Source organism: Scaptodrosophila lebanonensis, unplaced genomic scaffold, assembly GCF_003285725.1.
Source record: "Scaptodrosophila lebanonensis strain 11010-0011.00,11010-0021.00 unplaced genomic scaffold, SlebRS2 tig00000043-arrow-pilon, whole genome shotgun sequence".
Classification (NCBI taxonomy): Eukaryota; Metazoa; Arthropoda; class Insecta; order Diptera; family Drosophilidae; genus Scaptodrosophila; species Scaptodrosophila lebanonensis.
The window spans coordinates 11,222,987-11,244,432 of NW_022060545.1; the positions used below are offsets into that span (position 1 = coordinate 11,222,987).

Consider the following 21,446-nt stretch of genomic DNA (forward strand, 5'->3'; position numbering starts at 1 on the left):
TATTTTTATGTCAGCAAACATTGACTGTCGATATAAGAAAACAATATACAAGTTTTAACAAGAGAGAACGCTGCAGTCGACCAAGCCCGACAGTGAAATACCCTGTACCCAGACAAACCTTCGTCACTGAATTAAATGTTAAATCTGGATACCGACTTTGGTTATTCTAGCTTTTATAGTTTCTGACATCCTTGAGTTCATCCACACAGACAGACGGGCGGACCTGTGGGTCGGAGATGCTTCTGCCTTCTGCCTGTTACATACTTTGTCTGAGTAGGGGAAATCCAATCAATCCCAAGAGCATTCTTGTTCTACATGTAGGCTCTAAAATAATCTGAAGGGCAATGAAATTTATTTATTAAAAAAATTACCACAAATGCAAAAGATGGTTTTGACCTAACAAACTAATAATCTCTCCAAGAAAGCGCTTCAATTTTTACATAATATATCATTCTTGAAGAATTTGTTTAAAAAAAAAAACACTTTAGGTTCTTTAGCAGTACTTTCGACATCTCGACCGCTTGAAATCAAATAGGTAAAGCTTATAAAGTCTGCGTGTATTTGAATTATGGCCAATTCTGTCTACCTTCTAGCCCATGGTGCAACAACAATGACGAAAACAACACCAACAACAACTGAGTGCTAAACCACATTTGATTGGCAAACAGCTGGCATAGGTTTGGGTCGTCGCATCATTCAAAAGGCCAGGGAAAAACAATGGTTGCCAAACATGCGACCGCCGTTGATAAGCGGGCCAAATCATAAAACTGTCATTTAACAGTTGATAAAGCAGGCCAACAGCAACGAACAATAAGCCGCACTTTGCTGGGGTAAGCCAGCCATCATGGGCATCGTCACAGACATCGTCATCGCTATCGACGCCGCCAATGCCGTCAATGCCGCCAATGTTGCTGATGAGTTCTGCTTTTTGTTTTGTCTCATTTAATTTGCTTCGCTCGTGGTTGGGTCTGTGTTGGTGGTGCCTTTGGATACTGATATGTACACTTTAAAGCATTTGCTCTTCTGCCCTCTCTATGCGCCATATTCTCATTATTATTTTTCAGCCACTGCACAGAAATGTAATAAACATGAAAATTATATTTATGCATATTACCGCTAATGGCTGGAAATGTTACATAGGAAAGAGACAATGTCGCCGTCGCCATAGCCATAGCCATAGCCATAGCCGTCGATGATGAGTGATAAAATGCGCCAGAAGAAAAACTAAACTAAAGCAAAATGAAGAAAAACTTTCCAGACACCCACAATGACGCAGTTGCAATCATCATCTTTCTAGTAGTCCTAGTAGTCCTTCTCGACGCCGGTTGCTTCAGTTCGACTTCGGATTCGGTTTAAATTATGCAAATTGTACCCATTTTGCAAACGAATAAAAAATCTAGTCTACTATAATTTATGACTACAAATATGTTATTTATATTGGCCAGTGTTTTGTTTATAATTCTACAGTTTTCACTTGATTGTCATCTGCCCGCTGGCATTTAAGATTAAGTTTAGATTTTGACTCGACACATGTATGGTTCTTTTATCAGTTATAATTCTCTTTTGTGTTCAAGATTTCTGTCCACTCGTAGACATTTTGAAGGCAACGGATGTGGTAGGGTCTATAACAAAGGGTTGCAAAGTTTGCAAATCAAATGGGGAACGGAATGTGAGTTTTGGCTAACAATGGAAAAAATTTGAATATATTGTGTTGTACAACTTAAAGGATTGCATTAGAAATGCAAATAATTAATACAAAAATCTCTTGTAAGCTGAATATTATTTTGTCAATGACACGAATTTGAATTTTCTTTTTATTACTCTGTATACCCTTGTATCCAAAGGGTACAAAGGGTCACCAACCAAGAGACAGTTTCTGCATAATTGCGTATATTCTTCAAGCTGTTGAAGGTAACGTCAACATATTTCTTCATTCGCACTCCCAATAACAAATTCAAAGGGAACTCGATCGGCTTTATTTACAATCTGCAAGGATCGGCTTGAAAATCGATATTCAAAAAACAGAACCGTTGCAAATCAAAAGCCTAACAATTTATATCAAATTTATTTTCTCAAGCTATTGTGATAGGTCAAGGAAGTTATAGCCATAAATAAAATATCTGTTCATGCTCGGCCACCTTGGATCAACCTTGTTCTGCAAACACCCTCTCGCCTCTAACATTCTATTCTTGTTATTTCTCGGCATTTGACAAATCTCTGGAGAGAGATATTTTAAACAAATTTTGTTTGTAGGCTTAAAAATATTTGAAGTCTTATCAAAATCTTTTCACAATACAATATAACTGTTATAGGAATGTTCAGTCCAAAGCACGCATTTTCGGCTTCTTTCGATTGTGGAAAGAAATCTAGTATTGAAGGGTTTTTTGTAGTGCCTCGCCATAGTCTGACGTTTAATAAAAATCGGTAAAGATATGATGTATAGAAATTAAATTTAAAAAAAAAATTGCAGTCCACAACAGTCCAAACAACTCTACAAGCCGCTATAATAAGGACACTTCAATAAAGTACATTTTGTTTTATTTTAAATTTGCATTGGACTTTCCAAGCCAATTCATGTCGCTGTGACACTTGGGAGTCGGAATTTATTTATTTTCACACACACACACACACAGCATGGTCATATACGTATATACATATACAAATGTGTATCGTTTCAATGGTTACGGCATCTTACAGTTTCTTTCTCGAGTTATGTCATTCGAGCCACGACGTCTGTTGACTTTGGCAGAACCAATTTGACTTAAAGGTCGAATAACTGCAACAGAACTTTGCATATTCCCCTCCCAACTGCGATATTAAATGTGCAGCTATGTCGCAAGTGCAGATGCTGCAGTTGCAGTCGCCATCTTTCAGATTGCCGGCATTTGGAATTAAGTCGATTTTCTGCTGCGCACTTCAGAGGCAACACTAAGTTGGCGGCCAACAGTTGGGTGGCAGGGATAGACGTGAGTCGTGAATGTTTTTTTTTTTTTTCAGAAAAGGTGGAAAAAATATAAGAAAAATGCTATTTAAATTTGTTTGAAGCATTGAGTTGAAGAATAATTGAAAATTGAAATTTTTAAAATTGAAAATTTAATTTAATTAGCAGAAATGCCTTTTTATTCCAATTCGTATTCCAAAACATTTGTATAGCTTACGAAAAGGTAAAAAGTAATACTCACGATGTGCTCGTGAATCGAATCGTGGCACCCCTAACTGCCAGAAGTTTTTCTTGTGTGAGTGTGGCCGCGTGTCAGGGGACAAATATTTTACATCATCATGCTCTCATGTTACGCCCGATTGGTGGCTCGTGAACGGAGAATGGTGAGTGGTGACCCAAGAGCCAAGCTCACAAATAGCCTCGGCCGTCCGTAAATCTCGCTGGCAACCAAAGCCACAGAAGCTGTATTAAGTTTTTGCTGTGTGGTCAGTTGCCAATAAATTCGATGCCACCACCATCCCAACCAACATCCACTTGGCTGTTGTTTTCTTGTTGTTGTTTCAGCTATCTCGTAATTGCATTTGATGTGACTTTGTGTGTATTTACAAAATATATGTTAGTATGTATGTTTGTATCTCGTGTGCTGCCAAGTGTAAATGTCAAGGTGATTATTTTAAAATTTCTACAACACCTCTCCGGTAACTTTTCCATTGCGGCTCGACTCCATCATGGCCGAGCGCAGGCTCCTTGATATTGCTAAAGTTTTTCTGCGCTGTTGTGTGTGCGTTAAACTTTAATGAAATTAGTGTAAAGTCTGCTGGCAAGCATCTGCCTGCTTCCTCAATGCATATACATGGGAATTACTCATCCCATCCCCTACTTCTGGTTCGTATTTCGCACATCATGCAGTTGATTGACAAACCTCAAAACATAAAACTCAAGCACACTTCAGTTGGCTGTTGTTTTTGCTGTTGAGTTGGCCATAAAGTACACAGCAGCTGTCTGTCTCGCTTGTCAGCCATCCGACTGTGACTTTTCAAGCTGTTTGCTCAGAAATAAAAAATATTAAGCAACAAAAAATTGAATGTATTTTTTTTGTTCGCCAACAGGCCGTGCATAAGTCCAAAGAAGCCCTTGGTGTGACAACTTGGCAAGAGAAAATAAATAAGGGGGGAGTGGGAGAAAAGAAAATCTCAAAACTGGCGTCAAAATCCTGACTCTCGCACCCAATTCTTCAAACAACCACATGCTGTCTTGGCTCGGCTTTTGTACCAAACTTTTAATATTGCCACTTGGCTTTGTGGCAACTTCTTTTTCTATGGCTTTCACGCAGCGCGTGTCGGCGTTGGAGCGCCTGCCAAACGAAATCAAAGAAACAACCCAAATGCAGAAACCAGCAGTCAAAATTAATATTGAAATGCGTCAAGAAAAAGTCGGCATCAATTGAATTTGCACCCGACACGTGGCTCAGACCGTTTTGACGATGTTAGGCATAAGTGGATATGTTTTCCCTATGAAGAGGGAATGGGTTCAAGTTCCGACTAAACTCAATGTACATAGTACTTATGTATATTTAAGGTTTAAAATGAAGGAAATGGATTATAATTTAAGTAACTCCAAGTTATTAAAACGTTAGAAATGTGTGAAAATTAAGAATATATGATTTGCTTTGTTAATATTTATTTTAGTAAATAACTAAGATGACTGAAGAGGAGAAACAGCATGAGGTTGTTACTCTGTCTGCTGGTTTATTTATTTTGAAGTGCTCCGCAGTCTCTTTGTCCGCATGTCTCAATTACCTTAATCTCAATTACTTTAATTTATTGAGTGCATTCTTCTCCTAATTACTAGTAAACAATGGTTTCATATAACACGATCATATATAAAAATCATTTGGGCTCGACGTGACTTTTCAGAAGATCATACAAAGCTAATCTACAAACACCTTTCTATTCCTTTCACAAACATCTGCAAGTTCTGTAGCATCAGTACTCGCACCTTAGAAAAGCATATTTTATCAGACTGCCAATACTTTAACAATCAGATGCAGAAACATCTTTCACCTCTTCTAAAGATTAACAGTTCCAAAGTTAAGATTTATTCAAAATCGGCTCACAATATTTTATAGCTACCATAAAAATGTTTGATGCATCACATTTTATTTTAGTTGAATGGATGAAGAGGCGAAAAGTGTGATTAAAACTTAGAATTATGTCCAAAAGCAAAAAGCAATGTTTTCAGTTATAGTTTTTACAAATATGAATTTTTCCAAATATTATGAATATTTTGTAAATATTTAAAGTTTTTCTAATAAAATATATTTTTAAACTGAGCGCTCATAAGGGCTTAACAGCCATAAGAGTATGAAGTTGAATTGGCTTGGCACCCAGCAGTGTCATGCGTGAAATGGAACGATACAAAACAAACAACAACTGCTGGCGCCCAGTATGCCACAAAGTGAACAACAAAAATTAATTTAATTTCCTACTCGCAAGAATGAACGAGAGACGGAGAACGACCCGCACATAAAGTAAATTTCACTTTCCTCGACGACGTCACCTCATTAGATGTAACATAGTTGCTCATAGTTGTGCATTTCCGCTGTCCAAGTCAGAGAGACTGCTCGGAGATAAAGGAATCCAACAGCTCTGACTATGACTGTATGACTGTATAGCAAAGTGGCTGACTGGCTGCCCGCAATGGCGCGTAAATCTAAATGACAGCCACTACGACAGAGCAGGCTTCTGCTTCCGAAACAGAAACAGAAAGAGAAACTGGGTCGCCAGCTTCGTACACATCGTTGTTGTATTTGCCATTTTATTTTATTTTAAATGTACAATTTTATTGCCCGTCTCAAGGCGTTTAGTTAAAACTACACAGCAAACTTTTACTAACTGCACCACAGACGGCAGACAGACTGCTCGAAGCACTTGCAACAATGTTGCTTGCAACAATGCTGCTTGCAACATGTGCGGTGCTCGTAGTAATGTTGGCGCCATTAGCATTTTATGAATGAAAAAATGTAAACAGCTGTCACATGTACTGGCAACATGGCGCATGCTCATTGGCAACAATGTTGCACAACAGCGCAAGGAAGCAACATTGTATGACAACGGCCGGAAAAACTAACGGAATTTCATTGGCGGCGCAGTTGGCTGCCAACGTTCAACACGGTCGTGTGCCAAGCGTTCCTATTATGTACGTATAACGGTACACGTATAAAACGTAGAAGACGCGATACATTCAAAATAAACGCAAGTGCCAAGCATTCAAAATATCACTTGCAAGCCAACGACAAAGAGGAAGAGAAAGAGAGAGAGAGAGAGTGTGAGAGAAGTTGAGCAGAAAGGAGAAAAAGTGAGAGTGAGACTGAGAGCATTTAGTGAGAACGTACGTGATATCTAGATAGATGTGGGCAGAAATATGTGTTCTGTTCAAGCATTGAGCAAACAAACAGACACAAAATACTAAAATCAATTACAGCACAAATTTTCAATTTGTTTTTAACGCCTGTCTGCCTATTTGTTTGTTTGTGGTGCGAAAGTGAAAAGTGCAATTTAATTAAACAGGCCATTAAAGTTGCGTATATTTAGTTTAACTGAAGGCATTTAAAGTCAAGCTATATTTAAAGCATATGTGTGGCAGCAACAAAAATTGATGTGAAAAATTGAAATTGAAAATGAAATGAAGAAACAAAGCGGATAAAGCAAAAAATCAACAGCCAACGGCGCATAAATTTAAAAATAAATACAATAAATATTTTACGTTTCTCTATGCATACGTATCTACAAACATATATAAATATATGTATATAAGTATGTATTTATAAATAAATACATAAATACATATATGTATGTGAGAGCGCGTGTAGCAAATATTTGCTTTAAAAATTAAACATCACCAACGACAAATTTTCAACATAAAACCAAATGCTCAACAAGCCAAATATTACAACCACAAACAACGACAAAAAAAAATGAAAATAATATAAAATAATGGGCTGAAATGAAAAGCAAAAAAGAGTGAAAACAACAAATAACAACAGATTTGCTGAGAAATTAAAATGTGTTAAAAATTTGTGTTCCTTTACAAAAGCAAATTACCCTTCGCTCTTGTGTTTGTGTAATGTTCTTTTAAAACACACACACACATATAGTGTATACATACAACTGTACATATGTATATATGTATGTACGACGATAATTACCTGTAAGCGGCGACGACGCCGCAGGCAAATGTAATGACATCCCTTGGCATCAACAGCCGGCGGCATTGATTGTTGACAATTTTATATAAAATATGCAAATGACTTAAAACGACTGGGAATAAGGCACACTGCGCATACAGGCTTTCTACATTAAATTTCCAAGGTAACCAAATAAATATTAAAAAATAACAACAACAAAAACGAAATTAATATAATAATGTCCATGTAGTGCGCGTACGCACATACGTTTTTATTTGACAAATGTCTCATAAAAAATGTTTCAGGCACGGAAATGTCAAGTGGTTGTTGTCTTTTTATTATCATTACCGTTCTTGTTGTGCCTTTCACTTTATTCTGAAGGCAGCCACAGCCTTGGGCCAAATGAATATTGAATTGGTTAGCGCACACACACACACACATCTTCGCACCAATACTAATGTTGTATTTAGTTTGCCAAAATCTGATATGAAATATATGTATATAGTTAGCTATACTCACCCAGGGGCCGCAATTCTTAATGATTTTATCAGTCGTCGGCCAACCTAAAACAACAAGAATTACATTATAAAACAATCGCATAAAGAAAAACAATGCTTGATATGTGGATTGATTCCTTTGTGTACTTCGCTTATATACAAGTACGTAGTTTCCAAACAGGGAATATGCTTAAAATAAAAACACGCTTAAAAAATATACATTTTCAAAGAAATTTCTGAAAATTATTCTCTGAGGCTTAAAAGTCAAGCAACTATTTACGATATCAGTTTTTTATAGCACGTAAACAAAGGCATCCAAAAGGCGCTCATTTGAAACAATAATTTAAGCAGTAGCCTTTACGTTTTTAAACATTTTATTTTTATATACTATATTATGGCATCTATCTGCTTACTTTTTTACTTGAAATTATTTTTCCGCTATTTTGAAAGCGACAATAAAAATTAAAGTTGTAGATATGTTAAAGCATTTCAATTTCTCAACCTCCATAGGAAATTACAAATGTACTTTTTTTATTCGCAAAAAATATTCAAAATATTAAAATTTATATTTATTTATATTTTTTTTTTTTTGAGCTCATTACATTTTTTTTAAATATTTATCAACTTGTTCATGAAAAAAATAATATAGCTATAAGTAGATTCATCAAATGAAAACAAACAATTTAATATCTGAATATTAGGAAAGGAATGAATTTTTGCATTCAGTTGTTGCTAAATTTCGAAAATGTATGTTTAAATAGTAAATACATTTGCACCTATAGGTATTTCTTTATAAATTGTTCTAATTGCACATTTTTTTGCTTGGCAGGGTTTTAAAATAAATTATCAAATTTTTTTTATCCATTTAGGAATCATAATATTAATATTTTGTTCGAATTGTCTATACAAATAATCATTAAGTTCTGGACAAATGGTAAAAGGTGTAAATTTAATGTGTCTTTCCACTTAAGTAGTGCATTTTGTAAAAAGTTCAAATCGTAATGTCGACTTCTGTTTTTTACAAAAGAGTTAGCAATGTGTTTCGTGACACATCATCTTTAATCACACTCTTTTTAATGATGTCATAAACCCTCTTCTGTAATAGTATTACAAATGCAATTTTCTAACTACAATACCTAGAAATAATATTTTAAGTTAGTCACAACTTAAAGAGCGAACGATTTTAATTTTAAATATGAAGATTTTTGGAAATAGCTTCGTGAGCGATTTGTCGATTCATTTACTTTTAATATGAAAGAAAAATTGTGTTATGTTTGTACCAAATAGAACGTGTCAAAGGTTCTTTTAAGATTTACTTTTTTAAGTCAACCTTGTAATTCGTTCATTTTGACAAGCGAAATGTTATTAAGAGAAAGAAATAACAGGAACATTTCCGATTCCTGAAATTGACGTTATTGACATGCAAAGCGTTTCCTTAAAATGTCAGCGGAATCAAAAATAAATTGGAAATGTCATCTACAAAAAAATTTCAATTATTAGGAAAATAAAGTCGTTAACTTGGATGTATGCATTTATTTTAATAGTCCAAGCATTGTGCTTTAATTTTTAATGAATATGTTTATTTATTTAGAAAATTTTTCCAAGACATTTTTCCGAGACAAAAACATCGAAAAGCAATCAGCAAAAGTATGTTGTCATGACCGACTTACTTGTATAAAACTTGGGATGGGATTAATTAAAAAATGTAATGTTTTTAAAAGTTTTGTGGTAGCCTCCATAATTTTAATGAGAATAAGAATTTAAGGCAAGAGTGGAGCGGACTTAACTTTTAAAAAAAGACACTCTATTCCCTGAATAAACAAGAGAGAACGCTGCAGTCGAGCAAGCCCGACAGTATAATACCCTGTACCCAGGTAAACTTCCGTCACTGAGTTATATGCGCCCATAGCAGCAGCAAAAAGAGGAAGAAGAAGAGCGAACTTGTTGCTATAGTTTGGGGGGGTTGTACTGGCGAGAATTTGTTTCACTAATAGCTTTTCTTAGAATTAACCGAATTGGATAAAATTTTAAGCAACAGTAGATAATTATATATAAATTATGTGTGCAAAGTTTGGGTAGCATTTCAAATGTAGTCGCTATTGACAAAATTCTATAGCGGGGGAAGGGGGGAAAAATTCCAAAAAAAATAAAATAAACTCATCCTTTCTCGGACCTAGGAGAATTCAGAATATATATTCTTTATGGGGTCGGAGATGCTTCAGGGTATAAAAATGTATAGCCAATCCACAAATGATTTCCAGAGATCCGTGGCGTAAAGAGAGAGACATGGCTACATGGTCTTGTCTTATCATAATAATCAAGAATATAGCTATTTTGTGGGGTCTTTCACTCCTCTCTCTCTCTTTCTCTCTCTCTCATTCTGCATGCATTTGAACACTTTTTACTCTTGGAATATTTCTTCAAAAATTGCTTAAGAATCCTTTTTACATATAGAGAAAAAGGAAAAAAAGTTCTGAAAACTTATGTTTAAGACAACACCCTTCGACAACTACAAACTCAAGATACATAAAGATACCAAATCATTTCCGCATGAACAATTATTCCAAACTAAGAAAATTTCCAGTAGTTTACTTTGCAGCTTCTATTTGAACAACAGAAGCAGTCAGAATCAAGTTGCAGTGCAATCGTATATTTTATGACTGCCATTCGAGAATATATAAATATTTTCACTTAAAGCAGTAGGGAGTAATTAAATAAAATAAATTAAATATGTACATCATTTTCAGGCATGCCACAAAAAGCTTTTCTCTTATGAATTAAATACAAATGCATTTCCAACAGCAATTTTCTGCAACTGCAAGTGATTGTCCTTTTGATAGTTGCTATGCACATCCTTTGAATCTATTTGCTGAAATGGCACTCAGCAACAATTAGCAAGCTACACACATTTTCTGGGATTTTTTTACCTTTCAAGCATTTATGCCTGAAGAATTCCGGCAAGAGTTTGACCAATATAATCAGTGTAATTACGTTAACGCTATGCATTTCTAAGAATGGTTTCTAAATATGTAATTTCCAGAAATGTTAGATGAGGTTAAATTGGAGCCGTTCCTACAGCTAAATCCACTCGAGAGAGCTTTTAGTCTAAACAAGTTTATTGCAACTAATCCTCGGCATATACTATACGTGTAGGCACATACATACTATACTTGTATGATGTGGCAGCATTCATTTAGACTATGTTATGTGCTATCCTTGAGCTATATAAGTGGTACGTTGCAGATTTCTCTCGCTTGCCACTTAATGTCTAGATGATTAAGTATACGACGCATGGTACGACGCATATCACAATGCAGTAGCAATGGCAGTGGCAATGGCAATGAAAATGGGCGTCATCATTTGCATAAAAGGCAACAGAGCATCTCAATTCAAAAACAACTGAGGCATTTATTATGTACATGGCGAAAATACAAAATACATTACGAAACCCTCGCCTGGCAACAATGCGACAGGCTGGCGACAGGCGGCAGCACCAGCGCCAGCGCCAGGACAGGGCAAGACATAAAAGGATAATAGACGTGCGCGCATTTAGTTATAAATCAAGCGCTTTATGTGATTCTGCCAGACATTCAAGCACCTGCTCATTTGTGCAATCAAATTGCGCGAATTCGTGCAATTAAATATGTATGCCACTTGCCCCACTGTCCCCAAAAAGGAAGCGCGACGCCTAAGCGCACATCATTTGCAGCAGAGTGGCAACATTTTTCATGTTGCAAGACGTTCTCGGCGGCGTCGTTTATTAAAAATTGCCAACGAAAATATGTAAATGGTAAAGTATAACACCAACAGAACATCGTCATCGTGTGTCTTTAAAGCGTTCACGTTTGCTTCGCTCACCAAAAGCCTTGAAACTGTCACCTAAAAATAAATCCCAAGACTTTTTCATAAATGTCGCTCTCTTGCCGGCTCTCGCTCGATTCTCTCACCAACGCTCTTGAAATATTATTCAAAAAATTTAATTTTCTGTTTTCATTTTGAACCCAAGTCTATGATTTGTCTCTCTATATGTACGTAAATGTGTGTGCCATAAATCTGGCCTGCACCATTCTATATAGCTTCTTATGCTTTATATACTATGCACAACAACAACATAATCACCACTAATAAGACTAGCGGAAAAAGAATGAAACACAAAAGAACAGAACACTGTAGCATTTGTGGCACATGCCGCGGGCAAAACGCATAAATTATTATGCTTAAGCGTTTAATTAAATAAATTTGAAATAAGCATGCGTGTGTGTATTAGTTAGCTTAGTAAATAAAATAACAATGTCAGTGGCGTGCGCAGAACACTGAATACAATGGTCCCAAACTTAAATCAAGTTGACAAATTATCTATTTGTTAAAAGTTAATAACGATAATGTTGATGTGCGAGAAAACATTTAGACGGAATGTAATCATCTAACTTAGATTTATCTTAATAAACTTTGTAAGAAAAGAACATGTATTTTTCAAACTGTAGAATTCTAGATTAGATTAGTAGATTATATACCCCTTTATCTTATTCAAGCATAATGACACCAAGCAACTGCAAAAGTACTGCATTCGATATTGATTCAACTATTAGTGAAACCTAAAATAAAGAATTGTATGGCAAATGTGTTTTACATGAAGGTGATGCAAAAGAAACAGTTAATTTAGATGCTACTAAAATGTTTAATAAATATTATGTATGACATCGTCTAAATGTGGAATAGACCAGATAATTCGGACACTCAATATGCTACTGATTATTTGGTACATGAGATAATGCTGTGTTTGATCGGTTGATTTTTGTGTCCTATCCTAAGCCGTAAGCTTTCTAGTTAAGAACGAAGTCTAAGTATTTCAATAAAAAACATAAAAAATATTTAAAAAAAATGTAAAAAATACAGACGAATTGAGAACATCTTCCTTTTTTTAAGTCGCTTAAGCAATCGTTATCTTGTTTTGATTTTTCTAAATACATACTTTATTTATATTTGGCTCGAACTGTCTTCTTCTTAATTCTCAGTGCTATACTGATTATCTAAAGCGTTGTGAAGCTTTTAAGATTTCAATAATCTGTCCCCAAGCGCAAGTTTAGGAAATATTTTGAAATTCTTTATGTCAAAAAAAGCTTTTATTCATTTAAAAAATGTTGTACTCTTCGAAAACTTCAAAGGCATGCACTTGGCTAGATTCTTTTCTCAAAAATCAGCAGCGTCTGTTGTTTGTCGAATTTAGAATTACACAAGAATAATGAATAGGCACATGATTTCACGTCAGCCAACCCAATCGAATTGTAACACCATTGTGCTGGAGGGGATTGTACAAATGTCGTACAATGCCAAATCTGAACACAAAAATGCGAAGCATTTGGCGACTATTTCAGAAATGCGCAACTAAATTTAATAAATTCCAGTTGAATGGACAGCAACTTCAAAAAACGTAATGAACGGAAAGGAGAGCAATTTCGAGAGCGGCAATTTATTTATGAAAGTAATTTTTAAAGGCCAACGCCCGGAACCGCCACTGGTCATTCAGTTAGAAAAAAATCTAAAACGTTTCGTGTTGTGGGGGGCGGCTCTACAGGCCTACAGAATTTTGCAGACGCAGACACTTTTATTTTAAGACTTATGATTTAACACTTTAATTTGTAGTGCCGAAATTCAACATAAGTCCCAAAAATGTATATCAATTAGCACCGTTCCGACCCACACACACACACATAAATTACGTATACGCCATGTGGCATTTAAGTAAAGCTAAAAAAAAGTTGGCAAGCTCAAAACAAAATGACAAATACACTCAAATATCTGTGTGTGTGTCCGTGTGTGTGTGTGCGTGTGTGTGTGTGCACATTCAGACCAGCAGTCGCCTTGTTGACCATCTAAAGCTATTCTTGCTACGTGGGCTTTAGTTTTTGTCGCCATCGAATGAAAATTCTGGCAAATTGTAAAGGCAACGAACAACAATTTTGCATGCAAATTGCTTTCTAAATAATTAAGTTCAATGTCATTTAGAAAATGAAAAATTAATTGGAACTATGTATTGTCGCTGCACATTACAGTTCTACCACTAGCTCTTGTTCTTCCTGCTGTATTGTTGTATGTGCAGCACATTGCTTTGTTTTTGGTTGCATGTTCAAAAATGTAATGCCACTTTCTCTAAATACATGCAATTAAGCACAGCTAACATGTTTCTGGTTTTGCTAATTCGCTGTAATTGCTTCAGCATTTGAAAGTAATTAGCAAATGCTCTGAGATGCTAGTCAGCTAACGGAATTTCTTTGATGGCGACAAAGAAAATATTCAAGGCAGAATTTTGATCAACCAGAACCACAATTGTGATTGACAGCGATTGAAATACACAAATACAAAATATTGACGGTTCGACCATTTTCCATTACTAATCGATTTTGCTTTCACACCAGTCTTGTCGACTCTTGAGAACACTGCACTAGCTCTTGGCTATTATGGAAAAGTGCGCGCGGACCAATAAAATGGTTGTGTAGTCAGAATTGTTAAGATTGCTTTAATTTATCAAACTCATTCATGTTTATATGTTACATTTGAATTTTAGTTTAAAGGTAATTCAGGTAGTTGTTTTGTTGAAATGCATATTGTGTGGAAATTTAAATAAAAGTCTATAGTTGGGTGTTAAATGTGAATTTTGATTAATTAAATTATTATTCATGTTATTTGTGCGCATATTAAAAGCGTTATCAAGTTCGTCATTTCATGAATCTTAAGATGACTTTTTAGGGATTATTCAGCTCTCGAATTTGTTCATATTTTGTTTGATAGACAGCACAACTGACAAATCTCTATAGACTAAACCTGATCAAGAATATATTCAGCATTCACGAGTATGTTCATAAGAGCAGTATGCTTTGTATACAGGGTATACAACGTGATTATAAATTAATTTATTTTATATTTTACATATTAGCACATACTGATTCGAAAGCTGTATTTCTTTAAAATATTGTAAGCCTCACGGTAAAACTTATTTAATTGGCTTTTAAATCAAATTTTAAATACAGCCATTTATCTTAGCAAACGTATAATTTGTATCACAGTAAACAACAAAAATAGTTGGACGGGTTAAACATATGGTTGTAAAGCAAAATCAAAGAGAACAAAGCGCATAGAAGAATGGATATACTAATATGCTTAGCTTTTTGATTGCAGAGTATAAAAACACCCAGCGCTATTAAAAGCGACGAAAAAAAAATACCGCAATGCCACAATAATTGTCAGAAACAAATTGTTGACTTGTAGCCAAGACAACCAGCACCTAAAAAGGCGGGGCAAGCTAGTTCCACCAATTTTTTTTTTTTTTTTTTGCTGAGTGGGCAATTTCAGTGTCAATGCCAGGAAAACAAAGGCAACAAACAGCCAGCACGTGCCGACCGTCAAACGCACAACCACACCCACCCCCACACCCAGCCCGATATCCGCATTCAGCACAAGTGCCAAAGCGGAACGTGCCAAAGGGTCACACGCATTAAAACTTATTGACATTATAATTGCCCGACCAAAGTTGAGTTCGGCTCTGCTCTAATTGCTCTAATCGCATTAGCAGCCAACCATTCAACCAACAAGCAATCGAGGGCCGAGAAGAGCCATTCTGTCCCTATTCCTAGCTACTAATTTACATTTGGGCGTTTAGTAGTTAAGAGGACAGCTTTGTCTGTACAGCAGTGACACCTGCAAGTAACGAGCATAGCCGGTGACGAACGAATGGCATTTAGAGAACAATGACCGCAAATCGCTGCTCACTTAATATGCAGAATCACAGAGAGATCCAGATAGAGACTGATATATAGAGAGGCACGCCAACGAGTGCCCAGCTCTAATGATGACCGCATGCGATTTATTACGGCTGCTGCACACAGATAACAGCCAACGAAATGCAAAACACGTATACGCCCTGTGGTCAGCATTGCGGCTGCTCCTCATTCATGAACACTGACTACTACTTCTCCTCCCTCTGACTGCAACACAACAACTTTTACACTTTTAGAACGTGAGATTTTATTGCTAAGCAACATGCAACCGCTAATGTTGTGGTTTATTTTGGTAAATTATGGCAGCAGGAATATGATGTACTTTCGCCCATGGAAAAAAAATATGAAGAATTTTGTATAAATTCCACAAAACGCTTGGTTATAAATTCTTTTAGAAGCTTGAAGTTGAATAGAGCAAGAGTTTTAAAGCTAGAGTTTGAATTTCAACAATTTCATTGCATTTTTTTAAAGATGTTCACTGTTAGTCAGCTAACTTAAGGCGACCACAAATCAGGACTTCAACATCTTAGTATCATCATCATTCAAATAGTTAAATATATTGCGGCCCTTCCAGCATCACAAAACATTTTACTAATAATAGCAATTCTGCCCAAAATACCCTCACGTCTGCCTTACGCATTATTTGCTGTATTGATTTTATGTGTATACCATATTTTATAGATATTATGAGAGGCCGAAATATGGGTGTGCATAAATTTTATTGCATGTACACCAGCCAATTGATGGTAGACTTATAAGTTGAGTTATATGTTGATGGCTCGCAGGTACTTGTGGGTGTGTGTATGCTTGATTGATGCCTTTGCAGGTGTAAGATATTTGACACAACAAGGTGTTGAGTACATGGACACATATCTGACATAAAGTACGCACTTAATTGATTTAGTTTTGATGTATCGTGACCCTGCACGTGCTACTGCTGAGGGCAAAGCAATTGAGCGCCTAAAATGACAAATTGAGAGCATTAGACTCATGTGACATTCAAGTGCTGCGATGACACGTGCCGCAAAACACTGATGAGAATACTTATTATATTTAAGCTAATGCTTCAGCTTAGGCCAAGAATAATCGCGTGGGTGCAATGGGAATAACAGTTTCCCAAGGCAGACTCTTCCCTGGAATAACACTGCAGGGAAAAAATGATTCGACAAAAATGTACAAAGCAGCTACGAACTGTAAAGAGTCTTCAATTGAAAGGTATTTCAATAATTTATCCAAAGCTAAAATATTGAAATTACAGAAAAATTAGTATTTTACAAAAAAGATAAGATAGTTGCTACTTTAAAACACATCTAACATTGAAATATAAAGCATCGTCGTTTCTCAGCTTGAAGACCTTTGTTGCTATTATTTACAATTACAATTATATAAACATAGAAATTGTCAAATAAGTATTCCCAAAGGTTCTTAAAATAACGTTCCATTTCGATTATAAACTATTTTATTTTTTACCAACCAAAATGAAATACACCTAATTCTGTTTTTAAGCGGTCTTTTTACACGGTTGTGATTTAACAAGGTTTGAAAATTAAAAATACTTATTAAATATGGTTACACGACTTTACTCCATTTAGCACGATTCATTTTGCATATCATCAATGTCTTTTTTTACACTTTTTTTACACGACTGTTTTTGGAACCAATCTGTTTACAAAATATTCACAAAAAAAAACTCATGGTATTAATCTTATTAAAACGCAACTAATGACAATTATTTTATGTCCGTAGTACTAATTTCATATATTTAATTCAATAATGCAATTATTTGGACTCTTTATTGTAAAGATACCTTGCCAGTGTAGTGTATGCTGCATAAAATGAAAGCATTATGTGGCAGATCAATAGAGCTTAAGGCACCAGCATTAGCTGGCCTCCATGCCACATCGCCTTGTACTAAAAAACTATGCCTTTTTTCCATTTCCTTCTTTACAGCTCGGCAGCTCGGCAGCTCGAAGTGTCAACGGACGCCCAACAGGCCCAAGTAAGCGAACGAACAACAAATAGAGGGCGTGAGGGGGAAAAGGAGCAGCAGGTTGCCACAATTTAATGCCAAGTCGCGGCACGGGGCAGGTGTGAGCCACACACACAAACACACACACACAACAGTGTAACCCAAAGTGCTTAACAGCATCACGACCTTAGGTAGCAACAACAGCACAAAAAATTGCGGCAGCAGAATTTATGTTACGACAAAAGTTTCGAAATAAATGCTTAAATGCTGCACAGCGTCCATTGTGGCCAGGAAACTGTTGCTGTTGTGCACCATGACGTTCTAATTGCCACAGCGAATGAATCGAGCCAGCAACGAACAAAACACGCAAAACTAGACTGCATTAAGGAGCCACCAACACCACCCCCCAATCAACCCAATCCTTTCGCATAATGAATGCGGCACAGCTGCTGTTGCAGGCAGCAACGACAAGGCTGGAACTGCCGGCACTCGATGTGGCATCAGAGCCACCCATTGACTACGATCAGACGCCGATTAGCATCGATCAGTTTCTGGCGGGCGTTGAGGCGAACAATGCTGTACGCTATGAACTGGCCGATCGGCCAAGCAGCACCACTATCCCAACCTTCATGTACGACGAACTAATGACGACGACGGCTTCTTTGCTGGTTAACCACAGTTTTGCGCCGCTTAACTTCAGCAGCAATGATTCGTCAACGACAGACACGCTATATCCGTATGATATGAACGATAATATGCACGCGAATTGGTCGAGAATGTGTGATGATGTGTACGATCCATCGCTAGAGAATAATCGCATTGAGTTTTGGGTATCGGGTATACTCATCAATTTCGTTGGACTGCTGGGCATACTTGGAAATGTGATATCCATGATTATACTGTCCCGTCCGCAGATGCGTTCCAGCATTAATTATCTGCTGATTGGATTGGCGCGCTGCGACACAATGCTGATCATAACGTCGATGCTGTTGTTCGGCATACCCTCCGTCTATCCGTATACGGGGCATTTCTTTACCTATTATAATTATGTGTATCCGTTCATTTCACCCGCCGTCTTTCCCATCGGCATGGCCGCACAAACGGCCAGCATTTACATGACCTTCACCGTCACACTGGAGCGCTATGTGGCGGTCTGTCATCCGTTGAAGGCACGCGCCCTCTGCACCTATGGACGGGCCAAGATCTACTTCATTGTTTGCGTCTGCTTCGCATTGGCGTACAACTCACCGAGATTTTGGGAGGTCCTGACAGTGGCCTATCAGCCACCAGATAGTGACGTTGTGCTGCACTGTGTGCGACCCTCAAGACTGCGTATGAATCAGACCTACATCAACATCTATATACATTGGTGCTATCTCATCGTCAACTATATAATTCCATTCCTCACGTTGGCCATCCTCAATTGTCTCATCTATAGGCAGGTGAAGCGTGCGAATCGTGAGCGTCAACGTCTCTCACGATCCGAGAAACGTGAGATTGGATTGGCCACCATGTTGCTCTGTGTTGTTGTCGTCTTCTTTATGCTCAACTTTCTGCCATTGGTGCTGAACATATCCGAGGCTTTCTACAATTTCATCGATCATAAGATAGCAAAAATATCGAATTTATTGATAACGATCAACAGCAGCGTTAACTTTCTCATCTACATCATATTCGGGGAGAAGTTCAAGCGCATTTTTTTACTCATTTTTTTCAAGCGCCGCCTGAGTCGTGACCAACCGGATCTCATCCACTACGAGAGCTCCATATCGAACAACGGCGATGGCACGACTCACCGCTCGTCCGGCCGCTTCTCACGACATGGCACGCAACGCAGCACAACGACCACATATCTGGTGACGACGGGCGGCAGCAATTCCCTCAACAATGTGCGACTGACTCAGGTGGGCGGCTCACCGGGCATTGTCAAAATTAAGCGTAACCGGGCGCCTTCGCCGGGTCCGGTTGTCTACTATCCGGCACGTGAAATGCAGCGCTCAGCGTCCACAACGAACTCGGCGACCAATAATAATACGGCACTGGGCTATGACTGGACCGTCGATGGCAAAAAGCTGGGACATGTCTCCTCAGGCTTCTGAGTGGTGTACATACTTATATAGACTAATATTGCTTATGTAAATAGCCATTTAGCGTATTTTGACTAAGGCCAGGCTTTATACTATATACGATTATCTATATACGGGTACTAATGCGTACTTCTAGCTGTGTTTTTGGGATTTAGGTCTGCGTAAACGCCAAGCGTTGCGTTACTTTGTGATAAGCGTTAAATGTTTTTCTTCCTTCTTACTCAAACTCTCAAGATATGGTCAGATAGGCAAATAATTTGCACACAAATTTACTTCATTTCTTAACTAATTCAGTAAATATAGTAAATTGGACTACGGCATATAATATATTTGTTAAATAGTGTGAATTTATGTGCAAATAGTTGCTTTGTCTCTTAAGCTATGATCAAAAAAGGCAAAGAATTTGCACACCCATTTGTACAATTCCACAAGTTTGTTTTAAATATTTGTCTTCAATAAGAACTTAACATGATTCTGTACTAAAATATATGTTTACTCTTACTTTTCAAAGCTCGCTTGTAAAATTCGTCGAATTTTTGTGAAATTAGTTTGTCTGCTTGACCGTATCACTACTCTATTAAACTCTGCTCCAATCTGCTCTATTGTATACTTTACTCTAGCAACTACTTTAATCAAATACAGAAAATGTGAAGACCTTTTAATTTTTCACAGTTTGCCAATCAATTGAATTTGTTTTCACTTTTGCGCCAAATTAAGCTGCAAAACTTTTCTTTTCGGGTTAAACAAACTTTTTCTTTAATGGTGTTACACTCCACCAATCGACCCACGAAGAACAAGCATACCAAGCATTTTGCTTTCTCTCTTTGTTTTCCCCCCTTCACCTCTCTTCTTCACCCCTCCCAATTTAATTCGCGTGTTTTTATTATGCGTTCGCCACTGCAAAACTTTTATTTATTGGCAACGAGTTTTGGCTTTTAATTAAATATCTCCTTGCAGTTAACTTGATAAATGATGCTTTGATGCTGGCACGCTTTAAATTGTATAAAACTTTTCAATTTTCTGTTATCGATAGCACTTCATATTTTGCAGAGTTCGCCTTTGGTCGGTTGGGTCTGGAAATATGTCAAGTTGTCAGAAAAGTTTTTAGCAGCAAACTTAAAAGTTCCGGTCACTGACAGTCGAAGAAATGTTGACAATTTGTTTTTATAGGCTTTTTCTTTTCTAACACCAAAGTAGCTCAATTTGATGAAAGAATAAAATAAATACACACACAGACAGACAAACAAACACTAATAAAAAACAAAACTCTATAAAAAGACATATTCAGGTGTTCGCAAATTGTATCAAAATATATAAAATACGAATTACACATTTGATCCTCTTTGTATTGTTAAGTGGTTTTTGTAAATACTTCCGACTTAAAATTTACAATGCTTACAGCCATGAAATTGCAAATTAAAATTAATTTAAATATATACATATATTTAAATAGTTTTAGTTTAATCTTAAAAATTGTATAGACAAATTTAAACTACATCGTTTACACAGACAGTAAACAAAATCAAATAAATATAAAGAGCTGAGCGTGAATAAAAATTAAAAAAAAAACCAACTGATGAATTCATACTTTGAATACATAGTGTTTCTATTTGAGCTGGGAAAGTGGTGAGAATACACTCCATACATAATAGCGCTTCTCTCCAGCCGATAAAATGATTCCATCAATTTGCACCAATTTGTTTGCATGGATTTTCAAATTTAATGCACACACGCCAACGAAGAAGACATTATAGTAAAAGCATAGTAGACAAAAGAACACACATAAGTATATACGTACCATATATATTTAAATTGAAAATGGTAACGAGCTGTTGTGATGGCCACTTAAAATTCAATTTACATTGCGAATCGGAGCCCAGCGCAGATGTAAGTATCTCTTCTATATATTCATGCATATAAAAATAATAATAAAAGATTGATGTAGCTTAACGGCAATGGGATGCTCTGTAGCCTGCATTGGGATTTCATCA

At 36.6% G+C, this 21,446-nt stretch overlaps 1 protein-coding gene across 1 annotated transcript; it reads left to right on the forward strand.

The window, feature by feature from the left end:
* The first annotated feature begins 7,255 nt into the window (after window positions 1–7,255).
* On the forward strand, window positions 7,256–19,741 carry LOC115622846 (FMRFamide receptor). The gene is made up of 2 exons (XM_030516927.1): window positions 7,256–7,311; window positions 17,350–19,741. Exon 2 carries the CDS (start codon window positions 17,800–17,802, stop codon window positions 19,465–19,467), a length of 1,668 nt encoding a protein of 555 aa, XP_030372787.1. The 5' UTR covers window positions 7,256–7,311; window positions 17,350–17,799; the 3' UTR covers window positions 19,468–19,741.
* The last annotated feature ends 1,705 nt before the right edge of the window (window positions 19,742–21,446 follow it).

What these genes read in the sequence shown, in the direction of transcription:
- LOC115622846 (XM_030516927.1), top strand. Translation starts at nt 17,800, where the DNA reads ATGAATGCGGCACAGCTGCTGTTGCAGGCAGCAACGACAAGGCTGGAA.